The sequence below is a fragment of the Homarus americanus genome, unplaced genomic scaffold (genome assembly GCF_018991925.1).
Source record: "Homarus americanus isolate GMGI-L3 unplaced genomic scaffold, GMGI_Hamer_2.0 scaffold25467, whole genome shotgun sequence".
NCBI classification, from domain to species: Eukaryota; Metazoa; Arthropoda; class Malacostraca; order Decapoda; family Nephropidae; genus Homarus; species Homarus americanus.
In genome coordinates, this window is record NW_024732867.1 from 7799638 (window position 1) to 7823578 (window position 23941).

Below are 23941 nucleotides of genomic sequence, written 5' to 3' on the forward strand. Positions count from 1 at the left end.
AACGAGGCAGCCAACACGAACAGTAATAGGCACGCTTTTCAACCCGTCCCGATTATCTATAAAACTGTATTGGTTCTTAAACTCGATTCCTAAACTTGAAAAGAATTTATGGATTCGAATAACGGCAGAAGCAGCAGCCATAAACCACGGCGTTGGGGAGCAATAGTCGTCTGTGTGTGTGTCTGGTTCACGATATATTGACCTCGACGACAACACTAGGCACGACCACACGAGGACAACCACATGAAGACGACCACACGAGGACAACACGAGGACAATCACATGAAGACGACCACACGAGGACGGCACGAGGACAACCACATGAAGACGACCACACGAGGACAACAGGTGGGGAGGACACCACATGAAGATGACCACACGAGGACAACACGAGGACAACCACATGAAGACGACCACACGAGGACAACACGAGGACGACCACACGAACACATATGTTTTACAGGAAAGTGGAGGTGAAGGTGAAGCTAACATACCCCTCCACCTGCAGCATACTGGAGCAACATACTCAGCATATTGGACTAACATATTGAGCATACTTCACCTGCAGCATACTGAAACAAATACTCACCATATTTCACCTGTAGCATACTCGGCATACTCCACCTGCAACATACTGGAGCAAATACTCAGCATACTCCACCAGCAGCATACTCTACATGCAGCATACTTAGTACACTCCACCTGCAGTATACTCCACCTGCAGCATACTCAGCATACTGTACATACAACATACTCAGCATACTCCACCTGCAGCATACTCTACATGAAGCATACTCCACCTGCAGCATACTCAACATACTGTACATACACAGCATACTTCACCTGCAGCATACTCAGCATACTCCACCTGCAGCTTACTCAGCATACTCCGCCTGCAGCATACTCAGCATACTCCACCTGCAGCATACTCAGCATACTCCAGCTGCAACATACTCAGCATACCGGAGCAGCAGTAGGAGGCAGTAATACCCCACCAGCCATCCTGAGGCAGAGTGGACCAAACTTTGTGTTTAAACTCGCTATTATGAAAAGCAATTTGAGGAGCTATTAACCTACCCAGTGTGTGTGTGTGTGTGTGTGTGTGTGTGTGTGTGTGTGTGTGTGTGTGTGCGTGTAATAACTGTACGGGGAACTTAGGTTCATAAGAGAAACGTTCAGAAAGTTCAAATATCTAAGAATTAACAAAACCTAACCTAACCTACCTTAACCTAACCTAACCTACCTTAACCTAACCTACCTTAACCTAACCTAACCTCCTTAACCTAACCTAACCTAACCTAGCTATTATCACCTGCCTTCATTAACCAATATGATTATTTTTATCTTAAATATTAAACACATTAATATATTTTACAGATATAATAACAAATAAAAAAAAGCTAAGTTAAGTCTTATACTCACGTAAAGAAACAATAATTAGTCAATTAATGTATTATTCCCAGCCTTTGATTAAATAATTTCTACTTCATTATAATCTTTTCCGTGTTACCAGGTCAACTTTGTGTCTCTAAATATTGCAAATTGTAATTTTATTTCAATGATTTTTAACACAAATGGCGTGTGTATATTGATATGTGTAAGTTATTATCCTGTGTACACGAGAGAGAGAGAGAGAGAGAGAGAGAGAGAGAGAGAGAGGCTAATCTTCAGGTGATAAAATTGTGACGGACTGAGTACATGTTAACTGCGTATTATTTACTTATTGTTGCACTGTACCGAAGTTGTTGTTGTGTAATATAATAATAATAATAATAATAATAATAATAATAATAATAATAATTAATAAACGGTTCATTAATAGAGCTGCAGCCGGTGGCTGAAATATACAGACTTACATTTGATTTAGACATAATGATATAATATGCATTGAATACATTTACAGGGCTGTACAGTACATAAATCAGGAGTTGTTTATTATTTTAGCAATAGATGGGATGGTGCTGTTCTTATATCTATCGGTGCTGGCTCTTATGGGCTGAATTTTGTTGTAGTGGCAGACTGCACTGAGTTGGGTGGGGGCTGCGGGGTGGCAGGAGGTGGCGGTGACGAGGGTGGTGCAGTAGTCCACGGCCAAACCTTTCCAGTGCTTGGTGGTGGAGGTCACTGAGGATGGCATTTCCAGGGTGGAGAGAGCGTTGGTGTAGCCGGATTATTCGCCGAGCATGATTCTGCAGGCCCTTTCCTGTACCTTCTCTAGCTGACGTTGTTGGGTAGAGTTGAGAGAAGACGACCAGGCTGATGACGCATACGTTAGTTTGGGGAGAATAAAGGCGTTGTAGATGGTCCTCCAGCTCTGGCGTGGGTGTCCCAAGTGACCTAAGTCTTCGTAGCATGTAGAGACGGTACGAGGCTGCCTTGACTGTGTTATTTACTTGGGCCTTCCAGTCAAGCTTGTTGTCTATAGTTACACCCAGGAGTTTGGCAGACGGCACCAGCTGGAGATGATGGGCACCCACTGTGACTGCTGGGGCTTGCACTGGAGTGGTGGCGGTGTTGATGTGCATGACTACGGTTTTGGTGTGGTTGATGGTGACCTTGTTCTCCGTAGTGTGTGTGTGTGTGTGTGTGTGTGTGTGTGTGTGTGTGTGTGTGTGTGTGTGTGTGTGCACCAACCACTTGTCATTTGCTGAGCCTACAAGATCACAATCACCATCTCTCTCTCTCTCTCTCTCTCTCTCTCTCTCTCTCTCTCTCTCTCTCTCTCTCTCTCTCTCTCTCTCTTTTCTCCTAAGGAGGGAGGGAGGAAGGAAGGAGAGGAGAGGAACGGGGAGGATGCACTGGTGTCTTGAGGGGCCTGAACACACTCACACACACACACACACACACACGCACACACACACACACACTAATATATCATGTACTATATAAAACTAACCTCTATTTATTATATAACTCCTATAAAACACAACAATAAACCATGCAGTGAAAAGACCCCAATTGGTTTTACTCTTAATTTTCCGGCCCGTCGAGCAGGACCCCACCCACCCCACCCCACACACCTACAGCACCCCGGGCCAGTATTTACACTACATCGTTCTTGATCAAAATCCGTATTCGAATCCGTATTTTTGTCTCGACTAATAAAAACGGTGAGGATGAGGTTGTTGTGCTAAGAGGGTTGTATTGTTAGTGTATGTTTTGAGTAATGAATTTGGCGTAGAGAGAGAGAGAGAGAGAGAGAGTCTTATCTTGGCTCTCCTACTCGCAATGTTACCTGGTTAAGTAAGGCTGTATGTAACGGGTATTGTGATTGGTGGATCAATTTCATGCTGTATGTAACGGGGATTGTGATTGGTGGATCAATTTCATGCTGTATGTAACGGGGATTGTGATTGGTGGATCAATTTTCGGCTGTATGACTGTCAGGATAAGTGAACTATTTATCGTTGGTTAAGATCCTGAGAAGTTTCCTAACCTAACCTAACCTAACCTAACCCGTCTACCCCTCCTCCCTCTCTCCCCATCGTTTCTCTACCCTCCTCCTCCCTCACCCCTCTCTCTCTTCCCTCCTCCCCTCTCTCCCCCACCCACCCCCTCTCTTGGCCTCACAACCCTACCAGCCTTGAGTAAAATTAAAAAAAAATAATATTGATAACAACAACAACAACAACAACAACCACAACAACAACAACACCACCACCACCACCACCACCACCACCACCACCACCACCACCACAACAGCAACAACAACAACAACAACAACAACAACAACAACACAACCACCACCACCACCACCACCACCACCACCACCACCACCACCACCACCACAACAACAACAACAACAACAACAACAACACTACCACCACCACCACCACCACCACCACCACCACAACAACAACAACCACAACAACAACAAAATATAAAGTCAACACACACCTCTAAAACCATTTACCTTAATATTAAACCTTCAGACTAAGTTTATATTTTTTTATGTGATATTGGCTCCGGTTTAAATGGGTTTGTGGGTTTTTTGTATCGTCTGTGTTGGACATTTTGTAAAACTTCAAATCACATTCATGGGTTTTCACAACACGTGTCTTTGTTATACTACTGTCAGAAACATTTTGAGATTTTTGCTTTTTATTTTGGGGGTGGGGAGGTCGGGGGCTGTGATAAATTCTTTGTGTTTTGGATTTTAAGTGTGTATCAGTTTGTATAAAAGTGTGTTAGTTTGTATAAAAGTGTGTATAAACCTTTATCATACACATTACATCAAGAGTGATCTTATGCCTTTCTCGTAAATCTATGAGAGTTATGTGGTTTTGAGAGAAGAGAGAGAGAGAGAGAGAGAGGGAGGAACACTCTCTCTCTCTCTCTCTCCTCTCTCTCTCTCTGTCCGTCTGTCTGTGTGTCACTGGAGTACAATAAAGTGTTGGCATTAGTCGACACTTGACGAGACTAGCCACTTGTTCCTGCCGGGTGACCTGACGATGATCTTTTGTTCGTCCGTCCAAATTTTGCCCCGTAAACTGATCGATGTGTGTGTGTGTGTGTGTGTGTGTGTGTCTGTGTGTGTGTGTGTGTGTGTGTGTCTGTGTGTGTGTGTGTGTGTGTGTGTGTGTGTGTGTGTGTGTGTGTGTGTGTGTGTGTGTGTGTGTGTGTGTGTGTGTGTGTGTGTTAAATCGCCCCAAAATCAAAGTTTAGTCTCATTACTATGATATATTTAACTAATTCAGTCCAAACCTTGTGCAGAGATGCGTTAGGTTAGGTTAGGAAGGTTAGGTTAGGTTAGGGTTAGGTTAGGTTAGGTTAGGTTAGGTTAGGTTAGGTTAGGTTAGGTTAGGTTAGCTTAGGTTAGGTTAGGTTAGGTTGGGTTGGTGGGTTGGGTTAGGTTAGGTTAGGGTTAGCGTTAGGTTTGGTTAGGGTAGGTTAGATTAGATTAGGTTAGGTTAGCGTTAGGTTAGGGTAGGTTAGGTAGGTTAGATTAGGTTAGGTTAGATTAGGTTAGATTAGGTTGGGTGGAGACGAGATGCATTAACTGAGGTGTCTCTGATTCCCCACTTACGTTATTTCCGTCCGTCTTGTAGAGTCTCTCAGGAAGAAGGGGGCGTGTGGGGAGAGGGAAGGGAAGGAACAGGAGGTGGTGGTAAGGAGGAGAAGAAGAAGAAGAAGAAGAAGAAGAAGAAGAAGAAGAAGATCATCCATTGTGCCCCAGCAGGATAGAGAGAGAGACGCTCGCCAGGGTTCCGTTATGGGCGTCTTCTCAACTATTAATTTCACGGTTGACGGGTTTAAAAGGGCCCCTGGATGGAATACCCAAATCAATCTCAATTTTTTCATATATCCATTATTTATTTTTTTTCCTCCCATCCACTTTAGTCATCGTGGTTTCCCGGATTAGTTAGTGGTGGTGACGGAAATAACCACCCACCTCCCTACCCCTCCCCTCCCCTCCCTCTACTAAATTATTAACTATATTCCTATATTAAGATCATTAAACATCTATAAATTAATGGATTTATTTTTTGTGTGTGTATTAATTTATAAATGAGTTTATTTATCGATATCTTCATTAATTCACTTATAATTAAAATGTTTACTTTAATCCCCTGTATAAATTATAATAAATAACTTGTTTCTTAAGTACTGTTTCGTTATGTATCACAATAGACATATAATGAATGTATATTAACAAGGATATATCAGCCAGTGTCTTGATGGCTATAAGTGTCTGTGTTGTATTAGTTCCTTTTGGTTAATATTAATAGGTTAGGGGGAGAAGGGAAGGGGGAGGGAGGGAGAGGAGGAGGAGGAGGGGTGGGGTGGGGGTCAGAGGTGGTGCTTGTGAATAGCATCAAGACAGTGATACATGAGGGAGTGTATCTTGTGTGGTGCCTTCAAGAGAGGGGGAGGGGGCTGACTCTTGGTATCTCGAGAAGGAGGAGGAGGAAGTGGGTTGGGAGGAGTAGTAGGGGGAAGGGGGAGGAGGAGGGGGTCACTGGTTGCTTCTCTGGTTGGTAGTAAGTGTGTTAACCCTGAGAGGATTTTTTTTTTTAGGATTTGTTTATTAATTTAAGTGTTGGAGTGTGTTGGTGTTGTGGTGGGAAGACTGGATTAAAACATATTGTAATTATCCCTTGAGTGAACGATGGTGGTAGGTGAAGGAATGCTGTTCGACGCCATCAGATCTACCTCCTCCTACACTCGCCTGGAACTGAACAGAATTTTGAGCTTTTGAGAACTAGAAATCGATTCATTTCATACCAGAGCGAGCCAGACTTATTTATTTGAGTGTGTGGGCATGAAGCAGCAGTTCTTTTGTTTACAGTTTGTTGTGAAGGATTAGTGAACTCGTTAGTTGGTGTTTGTTGTCGGTTGCTATGGTGATACCGAAGGCTATTCTTTGTCAGTGTTTAGAATGGTTGCTTAGCTATGTGTTTTGTGGTCTCATATATCCTCATTAAACGCCACATTCTACTGTCATGGTAGATTAAGCTTTATATTTTAGCTTAGTTCAAGAGCGGCCATTACTGACGAAGGAACTTGACAATAGTGATAAGACGATAAACTTACTGCGTGAGGCCGAGGGAGGTATACAATCCAACCAGAAGTCTCTCCCTCCCGGCCATTAAGGTGAGCGAGAGGTGTTTATCGCGAGGAGATGAACACGACCGTGAAGCCTCGACTCCTGTGTTCGCCTTCTCGTAGGAATCATTACGCGATGTTTTTAACAATAATCTCTTAATGAGGGTTGTCCTTGTGCTGGTAACTGGTGTAGTGTGGTGATAAACATGCTGGGTGTACCTGAAACAAGATGACTGTACCTGAAACAAGATGACCGTCCCTGAAACAAGATGACCGTCCCTGAAACAAGATGACCGTCCCTGAAACAAGATGACCGTCCCTGAAACAAGATGACCGTCCCTGAAACAAGATGACCGTCCTGAAACAAGATGACCGTCCCAGAAACAAGATGACCGTCCCTGAAACAAGATGACCGTCCTGAAACAAGATGACCGTCCCTGAAACAAGATGACCGTCCCTGAAACAAGATGACTGAAGGTAATGGGCTGACGAAAACAATGAGAAAATACAGGAAAAATAAAACAAAGATGAAAAAAATGAAAACAGATTAAATGTAACTAAAAAGGAAACACTTAATATAACCAAAGTGATATAATAGAATAAAAATTAAGAATATACCATAAATATGATTAAATATACATATCAATAAATCGTAAATATGTTTAATGAAGGGACATTATATTGTTTAGTCGTGTTGTTGCCTTACGCTGTTAACTGGTGTAATGCTAATGATTTTGGTGGACAATATTTCATCATTAATTTATGACAGTACGAAATAAAAACATGTTTGTTGTTGTCTGATGTAAATGATCAAAGTCAGCAGTGGTCGTCAGCCAGGGTGGGGTAGAGTAGTGGTCGTCAGCCAGGGTGGGGTAGAGTAGTGGTCGTCAGCCAGGGTGGGGTAGAGTAGTGTGGTCGTCAGCCAGGGTGGGGTAGAGTAGTGGTCGTCAGCCAGGGTGGGGTAGAGTAGTGGTCGTCAGCCAGGGTGGGGTAGAGTAGTGGTCGTCAGCCAGGGTGGGGTAGAGTAGTGGTCGTCAGCCAGGGTGGGGTCCAGCAGTGGTCGTCAGCCTTAACATGTTCCAGGAATGATATATCAACAAAGGTTTTTTTTTTTTAACAGTGGTCAGAATAAGATGTTTCTCTGTGTTCACGACATGTCCGTGTACGTCAAAAATGGTTGGACATGTACGTGTGGAATGTGTGTGTAGGTGTGTATGACATGGAAACACGCTCGGTGCATTAAGTTTGGAAGTGTGTGGGACATGTGTAGAGGGAAGCATGTGTGGAATGTTTGGTCCTGTGTGTGTGTAGCACTTGTGGGTGTGTTAAGTGTGTGGACGTTCGGGTGTGTGTTATGTACGGAATCCAGTGGTGGGTAGTGTGTGGCACGGAGGGCGTGTGGGGTAACCTAACCTAACCTAACGTATACTCTGGAGGTGGAGGGCGCGCTGGTGTCGTGGGTGTGTATGGGTTTGAGATAAATATAAGGCATATGGGTGTGTGAATATGCGGGCGTGGTGGTGTGGGCGTGGGTGGCGTGTAGAGTGTGTGGGTGGCGTACAGGGCGTCTGGGCGTGGGGAAAGTGGAGATGGTGGCCCGCTGGTGAGCCGCCCACGACCTTGTGCGCTTATTGGCTGATGGCCAATGGGGGATTGTTGGAACCACTAGGGCGTGAAGCTCGGTAAAGTAACAGACAGACAGGGAAGGAGGAAAAGGAGGAGAGAAGGAGGAGGAGGAGAGAAGGAGAAGACATGACAGAAGAGGAGAAGGAGGAAGGGAGGAAGCCATCTCGTCTATATTCAAATCCACGATAAAATAAATATATAGAATAAACTAAATGACATTTTTCCTCAATTATAAAAAAAAAAAACTGTGAGATATTTTTGAGAATGTAAAGTATTGATTAACGAGAGCTGTTGGGCAAGACTTAGGACCTTCCTGCTGCTGTCCCTCCCCACCTCCCCACCTCCCTCTCCCCTCTCCCTCCCCCTCCCTCCTCCAAGACCAGTTTAAATTAGATCGAATGTTTAAGAATATGTTCCAAAATGGCGACGAACTATACACTAAGACTCCTCCATAATTAAGTGCCTTGTTTTATCTCCTACTACTAATGGAAGAAATTCAGGCTCGTCGAGGATTTATTGTGATTATCAGCGAGATTAGAGAGGATTAACTGTAATGGTGACCAAAATGGCGGCCAAGTACTCTTAAGACTGTATCTGAAGTAACTTTGTTAATCTCATATGCTGGAAAAATAAACTGGTGAAAAAAATTACTTTAAGTGAGTTAGATTTGTTGTGTGTGTGTGTGTGTGTGTGTGTGTGTGTGTGTGTGTGTTTGACAGTTTTGCATCACGGACTCCAACCAATCAGGGCCTGGCTGACGTGCGTTCTGTAGCCAGCATGGGGTCTCTCTCCCTTCCTGGCTCTTACACAACCTACCTATACCAGCAGCAGTCCTGTCTTAGTGAGAGAGAGAGAGAGAGAGAGAGAGAGAGAGAGAGAGAGAGAGAGAGAGAGGAGAGAGAGAGAGAGAGAGAGAGAGAGAGAGAGAGGAGAGAGAGAGAGAGAGAGGCCATAATAACACAATGGGTCCTGATCATCACCCTGTTTGCTACACCACACTCTCAGAGCATTAGTCTGAGATTGAGTTTTACTTCATCCTGATCCACTCTACCGGGATAGAGGGGGCCAGGGTGCCACTACCGATAGAGGGGCCAGGGTGCCACTACCGGGATAGAGGGGCAGGGTGCCACTACCGGGATAGAGGGGGCCAGAGGTGCCACTACGAAGAGGGGGCAGGTGCCACCGGACAGAGGGGCCAGTGCCACTACCGATAGAGGGGGCCAGGGTGCCACTACCGAAGAGGGGTCAGGGTGCCACTACGGGACAGAGGGGGCCAGGGTGCCATACGATAGAGGGCAGGGTGCCACACCGATAGAGGGGGCAGGGGCACTACCGATAGAGGGGGCCAGGGGTGCCACTACCGGGATAGAGGGGCCAGGGTGCCACTACCGGGATAGGGGGCCAGGTGCCACTACCGGGACAGAGGGGGCAGGGTGCCACTACCGAAGAGGGGCCAGGGCACTACGAAGAGGGGGCCAGGGTGCCACTACCGGATAGAGGGGCCAGGGTGCCACTACCGGGACAGAGGGGCAGGGGTGCCACTACCGAACAGAGGGGGCCAGGGTGCCACCACCGGGAACAGAGGGGGCCAGGGGTGCCACTACCGGGATAGAGGGGCCAGGGTGCCACTACCGGGATAGAGGGGGCCAGGGTGCCACTACCGATAGAGGGGGGCCAGGTGCCACTACCGGGACAGAGGGGCCAGGGTGCCACTACGAAGGGAGGACCGGGACAGAGGGGGGCGGGTGCCACTACCGGGACAGAGGGGGCCAGGGGTGCCACTACCGGGACAGAGGGGGCCAGGGTGCCACTACCGATAGAGGGGCCAGGGGTGCTACTACCGGGATAGAGGGGCCAGGGTGCCACTACCGGGATAGAGGGGGCCAGGAGGTGCCACTACCGGGACAGAGGGGCCAGAGGTGCCACTACCGGGATAGAGGGGGCCAGAGGTGCCACTACCGGGACAGAGGGGGTCAGGGTGCCACACTACCGACAGAGGGGGGCCAGGGGTGCTACTACCGGGATAGAGGGGGCCAGGGTGCCACTACCGGGACAGAGGAGGGCCAGAGGTGCCACACGGGACAGAGGGGGCCAGGGTGCCACTACCGGGATAGAGGGGGTCAGGGGTGCCACCACCGGGATAGAGGGGGCCAGAGTGCTACTACCGGGATAGAGGGGCCAGGGTGCCACTACCGACAGAGGAGGGCCAGAGGTGCCACTACCGGGACAGAGGGAGGGCCAGAGGTGCCACTACCGGGACAGAAGGGGCCAGGGTGCCACTCACCGGGATAGAGGGGGCCAGGGTGCCACTACCGATAGAGGGGGCCAGAGGTGCCACTACGGGATAGAGGGGCCAGGGTGCCACTACCGGGACAGAAGGGGCCAGGTGCCACTACCGGGATAGAGGGGGCCAGGGTGCCACTACCGGGATAGAGGGGCCAGGGTGCCACTACCGATAGAGGGGGCCAGGGGTGCCACTACCGGATAGAGGGGCCAGGGTGCCACTACCGGACACAGAAGGGGCCAGGGGTGCCACTACTGATAGAGGGGGCCAGGGTGCCACTACCGGATAGAGGGGGCCAGGGTGCCACTACGGGACAGAAGGGGCCAGGGGTGCCACTACCGGATAGAGGGGCCAGGGTGCTACTACTGATAGAGGAGGGCCAGAGGTGCCACACCGGGACAGAGGGGGTCAGGGGTGCCACTACCGATAGAGGGGCCGAGGTGCCACTACCGGGATAGAGGGGCCAGGGGTGCCACTACCGGACAGAGGGGGCCAGGGTGCCACTACCGGGATAGAGGGGCCAGAGGTGCCACTACCGATAGAGGGGCCAGAGGTGCCACTACCGGGATAGGGGGGCCAGGGGTGCCACTACCGGGATAGAGGGGGCCAGGGTGCCACTACCGGGATAGAGGGGCCAGGGTGCCACTACCGGGACAGAGGGGGCCAGAGGTGCCACTACCGGGACAGAGGGGGGTCAGGGGTGCCACTACCGGGATAGAGGGGGCCAGAGGTGCCACTACCGGGATAGAGGGGGCCAGTGCCACTATCGGGACAGAGGGGCCAGGGGTGCCACTACCGGGATAGAGGGGGCCAGAGGTGCCACTACCGGGATAGAGGGGTCAGGGTGCCACTACCGATAGAGGGGCCAGAGGTGCCACTACCGATAGAGGGGGCCAGGGTGCCACTACGGGACAGAAGGCAGGGTGCTACTACCGATAGAGGGGGCCAGGGGTGCCACTACTGACAGAAGGGCCAGAGGCACTACCGATAGAGGGGCCAGAGGTGCCACTACCGGGATAGAGGGGGTCAGGGGTGCCACTACCGGGATAGAGGGGCCAGAGGTGCCACTACCGGGATAGAGGGGGGCCAGGGGTGCCACTACCGGGACAGAAGGGGCCAGAGGTGCCACTACCGGGATAGAGGGGGCCAGAGGTGCCACTACCGGGATAGAGGGGCCAGGGTGCCACTACCGGGATAGAGGGGTCAGGGTGCCACTACCGGGATAGAGGGGGCCAGAGGTGCCACACCGGATAGAGGGGGTCAGGGGTGCCACTACCGGGACAGAAGGGGCCAGAGGTGCCACTACCGGGATAGAGGGGCCAGAGGTGCCACTACAGGATAGAGGGGCCAGGGTGCCACTACCGGATAGACGGGGTCAGGGTGCCACTACCGGGATAGCGGGGCCAGGGGTGCTACTACCGGGATAGAGGGGGTCAGGGTGCCACTACCGGGACAGAAGGGGGCCAGGGGTGCTACTACCGGTAGAGGGGCCAGGGGTGCCACTACCGGGATAGAGGGGCCAGGGGTGCCACTACCGATAGAGGTGGCCAGGGTGCCACTACTGGGATAGAGGGGGTCAGGGGTGCCACTACCGGATAGAGGGGGCCAGAGGTGCCACTACCGGGATAGAGGGGCCAGGGGTGCCACTACCGGACAGAAGGGGCCAGAGGTGCCACTACCGGGATAGAGGGGCCAGGGGTGCCACTACCGGGATAGAGGCCAGGGGTGCCACTACCGATAGAGGGGCCAGGGTGCCACCACCGGGACAGAAGGGGCCAGGGTGCTACTACCGATAGAGGGGCCAGGGGTGCACTACCGATAGAGGGTCAGGGTGCCACTACCGGGACAGAAGGGGCCAGGGTGCTACTACCGGGATAGAGGGGCCAGAGGTGCCACTACCGGGATAGAGGGGGGTCAGGGTGCCACTACCGGGACAGAGGGGTCAGGGGTGCCACTACCGACAGAGGAGGCAGAGGTGCCATACCGGGAAGGGCCAGGGGCCACTACCGGGACAGAGGAGGGCCAGAGGTGCCACTACCGGGACAGAAGGGGGCCAGGGGTGCCACTACGGGACAGAGGAGGGCCAGAGGTGCCACTACCGGGACAGAAGGGGCCAGGGTGCCACTACCGGGACAGAGGAGGGCCAGAGGTGCCAATACCGGGACAGAAGGGGCCAGGGTGCCACTACTGACAGAGGAGGGCCAGAGGTGCCACTACCGGGATAGAGGGGCCAGGGGGCCACTACCGGGATAGAGGGGACCAGGGGTGCCACTACCGACAGAGGAGGGCCAGAGGTGCCACTACCGGGATAGAAGGGGCCAGGGTGCCACTACCGATAGAGGGGGCCAGAGGTGCCACTACCGGGACAGAGGGGACCAGGTGCCACCGGGACAGAGGAGGGCCAGGAGGTGCCACTACCGACAGAGGGGACCAGGGTGCCACTACCGGGACAGAGGAGGGCCAGAGGTGCACCACGGAAGAGGGGGGCCAGGGTGCCACTACGACAGAGGAGGGCCAGGGTGCCACTACCGAAGAGGGACAGGGTGCCAACGGACAGAGGGGCCAGGGTGCACTACGGACAGAGGGGGCCAGGGTGCACTACGGGATAGAGGGCCAGGGTGCCATACCGACAGAGGGGCCAGGGTGCCACACGGGACAGGGGGCCAGGGTGCCACTACCGGGATAGAGGGGGCAGGGTGCCACTACCGAAGAGGCCAGGTGCACTACCGGGACAGGGGTGGGGTGCCACTACGAAGAGGGGCCAGGGTGCCACTACCGGGACAGAGGGGGTCAGTGCCACTACGGGACAGAGGGGCAGGGGGGTGCCCTCAGAGGGGGTGCCACTACCGACAGAGGGGCCAGGGTGCCACTACTGGGACAGGGGGTCAGGGTGCCACTCGGGACAGAGGGCCAGGGTGCCACTACGGGACAGGGGGCCAGGGTGCCACTACCGGGACAAGAGGAGGGCCAGGGGTGCCACTACCGGGAGAGAGGGGGCCAGGGGTGACACGAGCTAACGAATTTTCAATAATCTTGGGAAGTTTGGGAAGACTTGGGCTCGGTGCCAATCCAGAACTGTCCATTTTGCCAGGAAGAGCCGATCCTGTGGTGAGGGGAATACTAACGTGAGGGGGTGAGAGGGAATGAGATGGAGTGAGAGGGAGGGGTGAGAGGGGGAGAGAGAGGGATGGGCGAGTTCGGTAATAGTGGAAGAGTGGGATGGAGGAGTGAGAAGGAGGAAGGAGTGTGAAGAGAAGATAAAGGGAGGCTGGTGAGTGTGAGGGAGTGGGGAAATGGGAGTAAGGGAATGTGGGTGAGAGGGATGAGGTAGGGAAGGGAGTGAGAAGGATGAGGGTATGTAGGTGATAGGGAGATGGGGGAAGAGGAAGAGGGAGTGAGAACGGAAGGAAGAGAAGGGTGAGAGAGAGGGTGAATGAGAAGAAATGGGGAGTGATAGACTAATTACACACACACACACACACACACACACACACACACACACACACACACACACACACACACACACCCACACACACACACACACACACACACACACACACCCCACACACACACACACACACACACACACACACACACACACACACACACACACACACACACACACACACACACACACACACACACACACTCATAATATGTTTGTTTTTATAGTGAAACATAATTGTGACGTCATGCTAAAGCAGATTATATTGTAACTCTAAAACTCTTTACCTGAATTTCTCTTTCATTAAAATTCGGTAAAAAAAAGAAAAAATAACTGGATGTATTACTCGTTACTAATGTCAGTTGTTGTTGTTGCTGTTGTTGTTGTTGTTGTTGTTGTTGTTGTTGTTGTTGTTGTTGTTGAAAGCTTAAGCGTAAATTTATAGTATAGGATTGGAAAGTAAGTGTTGTTAAAATCAGCTTGAGCTTTGTCCATTTGAATAACCAAAAAGCTTGAATATGTCCTAATCAAGACGTCCCTTTCCCCCTCTCTCCTCCCCTTTTCTCCCCCCTTCTCTTCATCCAGCCGTGAGTCAAGCTGAAGTGTAATGACTTCTCTCCTTCCCCTCCCTCCTTTCTTCCCTCCTCCTTCCCCCCTCCCTCTATTCTCTCCTCATTCCCCCTCCCCCTCCCCAGCCTTCAGTCAAGCTGGGGTATAATGAGCCATTGAGTGCCGTAAGAAAACACTTTTATTCACCAGGTCTCCCCAGCAGCCCATCACCACTATCAGAGGCGGCGGCGGTGATCACTCCTCCTGATAACACTCGGAGCTGCTCGGCAGGGCCTCCGTCTACCTCTGTCTCATCGACGACGATCACTGATGTCTCGTCGTTGGGTGGACTGTAATCTCTTCCTCCTGCTCCTCCTCCTACTACTACTACTACTACTACTACTACTACTACTACTACTACTACTACTACTACTACTACTCCCTTTTTTTTATAAACGTGGCCTCCAGCCTCCCCCAATAGCCACACCTTCGCCGACATTTTATTAACCTTAAAATTAACTATCCTAATACATAAGTAGTTACCCTGGCTGTGTTGAGTTAGTTGAGCTGCAGATCTATGCGGCATTCAGTGACTGTAGCCTCATAGTCAATATCTGCAGCAGTTGTCGGCTTTGGGGTCGAAGATCTCGTTCCCCTGAGGCAAAGCAATGCCGACCTAAGCAGAGAGAAAGACAGTCGACATCTCATCCAGGCTGCGTTGTGGCTTCTGGGCTGCTGCTTCCATTCAGATGACACCTCCGCGAGTCTGGCGTAGAAACATCTTGCATTTGGTACCATCCCACCAGAGGTTGTGAACACTAGAGGAGTGAAGCTGCCTTGATCAACGTTCTCAATTCTCTCCCCATATGCCCTGATCTTGTCGTTCTCGTTCCTCCTGTGTGCAGCATCGAGAGCTAAGTTACGGTGACATGTGTGTAGTTTTATTTCCTGTGTGACTGTTTTACCTTACTCATGTTTTTTCTGTGTTTGACTTGTGTTTTGTTGTGTTTGTATGCAATGTTGTTGTGTTTTTTCTTGTTAATTTGGTGTTTTTGTTAAAGGTTGTTTTTATGAATTTATTTAAGGATATCATGGGTTTGGTTATTGAGTCAGTGTCTCGTTTGTGCCAATGTTGTCCCGTGTTTTTTTTAATTACGTACTGACACACACACACACACACACACACACACACACACACACACACACACAGGTATTCGGCTGTACCAAGTTAAAGTCATTAAACCACCAGGTGTATTAATTTTACTCCAGAAATTTCCCGTTGCAATACTTTGTTGTGATTGTGTTACAGTTATGTTGGATAATTACCCGGGCGTATAACAGGCTTCAGGGTGACGCTTGTGGAGTATGAAATTGTTGGTGTCTCCCCTCACTTTCTCTACCCTCCCCTCTGTCCCCCTTCCCTCTCCTCCCTTCCTCTCTCCCTCTCCCCTCTCCCTCCCATCCTCCCTCTCCTGTTCCTCCTCCTCTCCCTCCCCACCTCTCCTCTTTCATCATCTCTCTTCTCCTCCTCATCTCTCCTCTCTCCCTCCCATCCTCCTACCCCTGTCCTCTCCCCTCTTTTCTCTTCTCTCCCCTCTTCCCCCCTCCCCTCTTCCCCTCCTCTTCCCTCTTCCCCCCTCTAGTACCTGGTACAAGAGAGTCTTAATGTTTGGAACAGTTTTGCCTCGAGTGGATCATAAAGGTCAACTTTACCCCGAGGATGACCTTGACACATTCCTCTAAAGGTCAACAGGTGGGCGTGGTTAGGTTTGTGTTGGTCACACAATATATATATATATATATATTAGTTCTTGAATTAATAAGTGGCAGGGCTGAAGTAAACACTTTGTTGTTTTTTCTTTATTGTAGAAAAATATAGTTCGACAGGTCCTTAGTTCAGTTGGGAGTATATTATACCTTCTCTACTAGGGGAAGTGTCTTAGTGTACGTACACAGGAGAACACTTAGGTGAGGTGTTCTCTGGGTAACAAAAATATGAGTCTGATCTCTCTGACCAAGAGAGAGAGGGAGGAGCAGGCCTCGGGAGTGTGAGAAAAGAAACACGTCAGATAGATTAGATTGCCCCGGAGGGGGCTAGTTTATTGGGCACCCCCTTACATCCTGTGCAAGGTGAAGTGCAGAAGCGTTTACAGCGCCCATCTGGGAAGCATGCGGAGTTCATGCTTGCCTTTATGAATCATGCATTAAGGGCGTAAAAGCCTGAAGGGTCATGGGTTTTGTCAGCAAGTTACATAAAGTGACAGAATGATAAGTGTGTGGGGGGAAAATTCCTGGTACAATTTATCTGTTTGTGGCAAAGTGTGGCAGGTCCTTAATAATGTCAAGTGCCAGGCCGTAGGCATTGACAATATTGAGGAACAAACCTTTTAGTGTGATTGTGATGGCGTGTACGTCGGTAGTGTCGGCTTCAAGGGGGACGTCGAGAGGTTGGTAGGGGACGTCCTTCTTGGTGTAGATACGTAGTCCACAAGCATGTCCGCAGGGTGGTCAATTGATGTGGAGAACTGGAGTGGATGGGCCCCAGGTGCCAGCACACCTGCGGGGGACAGGGGGCCGGGGGTGGTGTCCTCGGGTCCATGAGCGCGCGGTGGGTGGACGGGGGCAGCCGGGCATGGGGCAGGCTCGGTGTGGACGCCAGCAGTGGTGCCAGGCGGCAGTGGAGTAGGCCGTGAGCATAAGGGGCACACAGGGGGCTACCAGGTTGTGTCATACCAGAGGAGGGGGGTGACTGGGTAGCAGCTGGAGGCAGGGGTAGTCTGTGTAGGTTGGAGATGGCGGTACAGAGTGTATCAAAGAGTCTTTCAATACGGTTGGTAAATTCGTGTCAGAGGGATATGATCTGTGTCGTGTCACTGGAGGGGGGTTGTGGGGGGGCACCGGTGGGGCACAAGGCCTGACAGCGTCAGAGTAGAGACGGGGAGGAGGCCCAGTAGTAGTTGAGTTAGGAGACGGCCGGGACTGCTGTGTTGCAGCCAGGTGAGGCCAGGCAGGGGCAGGTGTTGTTGAAGAAGGCTCGGTAGGCTGGGGAAGAGGTTGAAATTGACGCAGCCTTCGGGGAGGCTTTTCTCCTGGGACAGGCGGACGTTTGGGGCAGATATCTTGTTGTGCTAACATGCGCTGACCTCAGCCTGCCCTCGCTCGCTCCCTGAAGGAACTGCAACCTCAGCCATGCATAACGTCAACAGCTGAGGCACAGTTGAATAACTTGGTGAATAATTTGGTATTATACATTTGGGTAAATGTTTATATAATACAAATGGTACTGTTACAGGTTCACAATGGTCAACAGGGGGGCGTGGTTAGGTTCACAGAGGTTAACAGGTGGGCGTGGTTAAGTTCACAGAGGTTAACAGGTGGGCGTGGTTAAGAGTTTTATTTAACACTTCCTCAACTTCATCCCAGAGCTGCCTTAACCTCTCTTACAGGTCAAGGTGTGGGAGGGTGGCTAGTTTATTGTGCACCCCACACTCATCCTGTGAACGGTAGCGCAAAAAGATTACAGAGTAGAGGTCACCAAGGGTCAGTATAACTAACCCCCGTGGTCAGGATATTATGACACTGAATGTTACAGAATATTTCAAATAAATTCTTTCTTTAGTTCTATACACAAAGGGTAACTTATTCACAACTGCGTGAGTACAGGCGTGTGAGGTTAGTGTCTGGTCACACACTTGGCCTGAGAGGTATGTGGTTTGGTCAGTACGAGGGAAATGAGTTCGTTACTGAGTGGAAAGAAGTGGATACCAACATAATACGTCAGGTGTATCACAGAACGAGTCATCTGTATATACCTGTAACTATATATGACTCAGAACAGTCCTGTATATTACCTGACACTCCCTCAACTACTAGGCTGGGAGGTGAGGGGGCCACACACTGCCTCAACTACTAGGCTGGGAGGTGAGGGGGGCCACACACTGCTGGGCTGGAGGTGACTACCAGGCTGGGAGGTGGGGGGCTACTGCCTCACACTGGGCTGGGAGGTGGGGGCCACGCTCCCTCAACTACTAGGCTGGGTGAGGGGTGAGGGGGCCACACACCTCAACTACTAGGCTGAGGTGGGGGGCCACACACCTCAACTGCTACTGGGGGTGGGGGGCACGCCGCCTCTCAGCTACTAGGCTGGGAGGTGAGGGGGGCCACACACTCCCCTCAACTACTAGGCTGGGAGGTGAGGGGGCCACCACCTCAACGGCTGGGAGGTAGGCTGGGAGGTGAGGGGGCCACACACTGCCTCAACTACTAGGCTGGGAGGTGAGGGGGGCCACACACTAACCTAACCTAACCTTACCTGCCGACGACGGGTCCATTCCATCTGCTTAATTTCATTGGCTAGCGTTAGTGTAGCGAGGGAGGGTGGATGGGAGGGTGGGTGGGAGGGAACGTGGCGTGGATGGGTGGGCGAATGGATATCCAGGAGAGAGGGAGGAAGGAAGGAAGGAAGGAAGGAAGGAAGGAAGGAAGGATGAAGGAAAGAGAAGAGATAGGTTACCTGAAAAATACAATTAACATCACACACACACACACACACAAACTTATCTTTAACATTCCATAAGTAAAATCATTCCTCAATTCAGTAGCTCTCTCTCTCTCTCTCTCTCTCTCTCTCTCTCTCTCTCTCTCTCTCTCTCTCTACCAACTCACATTTATCGTTTATTCACTTCATAAACTTTCTATTTTTAATCAAACTTTTTTTTTTACCTACGTTTCCAGTTTTAAATTAATTAAATTCTAAAAGTTTGAAAAGTTAGAATAAATGTAAGAGAGAGAGAGAGAGAGAGGACTTAGTCGATTTTACCAAGTCATGTTATCCTCTTTCCTCTTCCTCCTCCTTCTCTTCCTTTCTCTCTCCTCCTTCTCTTCCTTCTCTTCCTCCTCCTTCTTCCTTCTCTTCCTACCTCTCCTTTATCTTCCTTCCTTATTATACATCATTGGTGTCATCTGTTGTCTCTAAATACTTATCTCTGTCTTCCTTAGTTCTCTCTCTCTCTCTCTCTCTCTCTCTTTCTTCTTCTCTCTCTCTCTCTCTCTCTCAAAGCAGTGAACAACGCCAGTGCGAGCAATGAACAGTGCCTGGCGATCCCTTTCACTCCTTGGAATGACAGAACTTAACTTAATGTTACGCCAGACTAACATTTGCTCGCCTTCTGCCCGTAATGGCGATCTGTTAATGATAAAAAGAGCTGATTAAGCCTCGCCAGACTAACGGACGCTCGCCTTCTGCCTGCAGTGGCGCTGTTTTATGCTAAAGAGCCTGACCATCCCTCCCTACCCCCCCACCCCCCACCCCCCCACCCCCCCCCCACCCCTGGCTCCTTACCTCTCCCACCAAAATCATTAGATCACTCGGGGTCGTGTTGTTGACAGTGTGCCGGACATCTTACCCGGGTCCTGTGTGTGTGTGTGTGTGTGTGTGTGTGTGTGTGTGTGGGTGTGTGGGGTCAGGTCATCAATGAAATAAGTAAATCGCCGAGGAATTTGTTTTGTCGTGTTTTTATTTTTTTTTTTTTTAATTTATTCCTTGTTTTTCTTACAATTTATTCGTGTTTGTGTTTTTCTTCCGTTTTTTTAGTAACTTTTAACTTTTTTACTTTTCGTTTTCATTACAAACTTTTATTCTACTTTTTTATTTTATTTTTGACAGACAGACAGACAGACAGACAGACAGACAGACAGACAGACAGACATACACTTACATATACAGGTATTATAGAGACAGACAGGCTTATATAGACAGACAGACATAAACTTACATATAGACAGACAGACAGACAGACAGACAGACAGACCTTTAAAAGACTCGCTAAGTGTCATCAGGACTTTTGCAAAACGTCAAGAAATGATAATTAAATCGGTAACTCTCTCTCTGTGTGTGGGTGTGTGAGAGAGAGCAGCTCAGTTTGCTGCCAACACTACCACCACTATTACCACTATTACCACTACCAATACTGCCGACACTACCACCACTGCCGACACTACCACCACTGCCAACACTACCACTACTACCACCACCGCCACAACCAACACTCACTACTACCACCACCGCCACCACCAACACTACCACACTACCAACACTACCACAGTACAACACCACCACACTCACCACCACCACCACCACCACTACTAGCCTGGTCGACTGAGGAACCAAAATACTGCTGAATCCATTAATCCATTGACCAATTAGGTTGACAGTTGAAGATGATTGATGATGGGCTTTCATTTTGGTGAGATGGGATGCTGAAGGAGAGGGGGGAGAGGGAAGTGAGAGGGAGAGTGAGAGGAAGAGGGATAAATGTGCTTGGATTTCCAGAGAGTTGAGAAGAATTGTGAAGAATAAATGGTGGAGAGAGAGAGAGAGAGAGAGAGAGAGAGAGAGAGAGAGAGAGAGAGAGAGAGGAGAGAGAGAGAGAGAGAGAGAGAGAGAGGTGGATTGATTTGCTTTGGGTGAATAACTATCACCACCACCACCACCACCATACTTTCCAATAACACACCATCATCACTACACTAACACAACCACACTCACATCACACCACACCACCACACTACACTACCACCACCACACTACAGCCAGTTCCAAGGTAGTCATTATAAATATCACCCATGAACGATTAGTGACGAGATAACTATGGTGTGAAGGTCAAGGCTGAGGTGGGAGGAAGGTCAAAGAGGTGGGAGAAGGTCAAGGGGAGGTGGAGGAAGGTTAAGGGTGAGGTGGAGAAGGTCAAGGGTGAGGTGGAGTAAGGTCAAGGGTGAGGTGGAGTGAAGGTCAAGGGTGAGGTGGAGTGAAGGTCAAGGGTGAGGTGGTGTTTATCTTCTGAAAAACAATGGAATTTCATATGGTTACAATACGTGTTGCCTATCCCACACATAACACAGTCACGGGTACTGAGATGAGTAGGGCTTCAGGGCTTCAGGGCTTCGACTAAGTATATAGAAACCTTTCCTTCTCACTCTACCAACCACTTTACGAGTCATTTCTTCCCATTTAACAATAGGTAAATAAACAGACGTCACGCAGCAGGGATCAGCGCCATCTACATATAGTGAGACATACTGTACTCCAAGACATCACGCAGCAGGGATCAGCGCCATCTACATATAGTGAGACATACTGTACTCCAAGACATCACGCAGCAGGGATCAGCGCCATCTACATATAGCGAGACATACTGTACTCCAAGACTTCACGCAGCAGGATCAGCGCCATCTACATATAGTGAGACATACTGTACTCCAAGACTTCACGCAGCAGGGATCAGCGCCATCTACATATAGCGAGACATACTGTACTCCAAGACATCACGCAGCAGGGATCAGCGCCATCTACATATAGTGAGACATACTGTACTCCAAGACATCACGCAGCAGGGATCAGCGCCATCTACATATAGTGAGACATACTGTACTCCAAGACGTCTACATTGATATGCTAGAGTAAGAGTTCCTTCTCTATGGTTATATTTTATTGGGTAGAAGAGCAGTACACGTCCACCTGCCTGGCGGTACACAGTGTTATTATTCTTGTGTGTGTTTTACGGTGTTCATGTCCCACTCACGAGAATTATTACTGCATTCTCTCTATCACTGCTCTATCTCCTTCTCTCCTTCCCTCTCACTGTCCTCTTTCACCTCCTTCGTGTTCTCTCACCCTCTTCCTATCACTGCCTCTCCCTCTCTCTATCACTGCCCTCTCTCTCTTCTCCCCTTCCTCTCATACAACCAATTCAAACTCTAAAATTCAAATTTCCGTCATTCATTTATAAAACCCAGACTTCACCAAACCTCGTCTTCTCTCTCTCTCTCTCTCTCTCTCTCTCTCTCTCTCACCTGATGATAAAGACCACCTCGACTTATACAAGGTAAAATGTGTCCTTTTTGGGAAAAAATTGCATGGTAAATGGCCCCTTGATCTTCATGGGTTGTATTGTACCGTACTGTTGTTATTTGCTTTATAGGTCAATCGTTTGTTTAATTTAGTGTTGCTTGTTGTTTGTGTGGTTTTAATTGATTATACAGCTGTTTTGTTTTTGTTTTGACACGACGGGTTTTGTTTGTTTTATAAACCCTTTGATGTGTCTGTGTGTGTGTGTGTGTGTTTACATTAACTTTGATCGTTTACTTGATTTAACTTTTGGCGTTGTTGATCCCAATAGCCACGTTTGTTGACACATTACCTGAGTCGTTACGTTAATTACAGGTGTTCTGCTGGTGTTTATCCCGGTCACAGGTATTCATCCCGGTTCACAGGTGTTAATCCCGGTCACAGGTTTAAATAATTCACCTTTGAACGTCTCGTCTCGAAAATGTCACCGCTCATAACTGATTATTAATGTTGTTTCTACATAATAAAAATCTTGATCTTTAAGCTGTTAGTAGCGTTTTAAGCTTATTGCATCTGGGTTAATACAGCTTAACCTTAGTGGGGGTTTTTTCTATCTTGTGTTTTAATTAAGGTTTTATCAAATTCATGTTTCGAGACACAGTGGCAGGTAAGTTGTTGTGTATTTGGTCACCAGAGTAAGGTGATCTATCATTTTGGAGTCAGTTCCCAGCCTCAGATATTGGGGTCTTGGTGTCACGTATATATCAGACAGGCAGGGAGGGATGCATGGTGTTGAGGGCTGGTTCATGCAGGCTGGGGGTGCGGGAGGAGGGATGTGAGCGGGCCAGGGGTGTGGGGGAGGGTGGGGGGGGGTGAGGAGTCGGGATGGGCGGGGTGAGAGGAGTGGGATGAGCGGGCCGGGTGCGGAGGAGTCGGGGATGGGAGCGGGCCAGGGGTGCAGGAGTCGGGGATGGGCGGGCCAGGGGTGCGGGGGATGAGCGCAGGTGCAGAGGAGTCGGGATGGGAGTGGCCAGGGTGAGAGGTCGGGGATGGCGGGCCAGGGGTGCGAGGAGTCGGGGATGGAGCGGCCAGGGGTGGGAGGAGTCGGGGATGGAGCGGCCAGGGGTGCAGAGGAGCGGGTGTGGCGGGCCGTGCGGAGAGGAGTCGGGGATGGAGCGGGCCAGGGGTGCGAGAGGAGTCGGGGATGGGAGCGGGCCAGGGTGCGGGAGGAGTCGGGGATGGGAGCGGGCCAGGGTGCGGGGTCGGGATGGGAGCGGGCCAGGGGTGCGGGAGGGGGATGTGAGCGGGCCAGGGGTGCGAGAGGAGTCGGGATGGGAGGGCCAGGGTGCGAGAGGAGTCGGGTTGTAGCGCGGGGTGCAGGAGTAGGGATGAGCGGCAGGGTGCGGAGGAGGGGGATGTGAGTCAGGATGCGGAGGAGTCGGGTATATATATTTTTTTTTCTCACATTCTATCATTTACTGTACAATGAAAGGTTTCATATTGTTATATAACTCAGCTAAGTACTGGTCTCCGCGTTAAACCACACCTGAAAAAAAAAATTAACTTCCCTCTTCTATATACGAATACATCAGCCACATCAGGAAGGACGGGTGACACAGCTTCTCTACCCCCCAAAAAAGTTGTG

At 50.1% G+C, this 23941-nt stretch overlaps 1 protein-coding gene across 1 annotated transcript; it reads left to right on the forward strand.

Annotated features, from left to right (window-relative positions):
• The first annotated feature begins 23345 nt into the window (after nucleotides 1-23345).
• Nucleotides 23346-23717, forward strand: LOC121869193 (spidroin-1-like). The gene has a single exon (XM_042370428.1). The coding sequence runs from the start codon at nucleotides 23346-23348 to the stop codon at nucleotides 23715-23717; it is 372 nt and encodes a 123-aa protein (XP_042226362.1).
• Nucleotides 23718-23941: the final 224 nt, after the last annotated feature.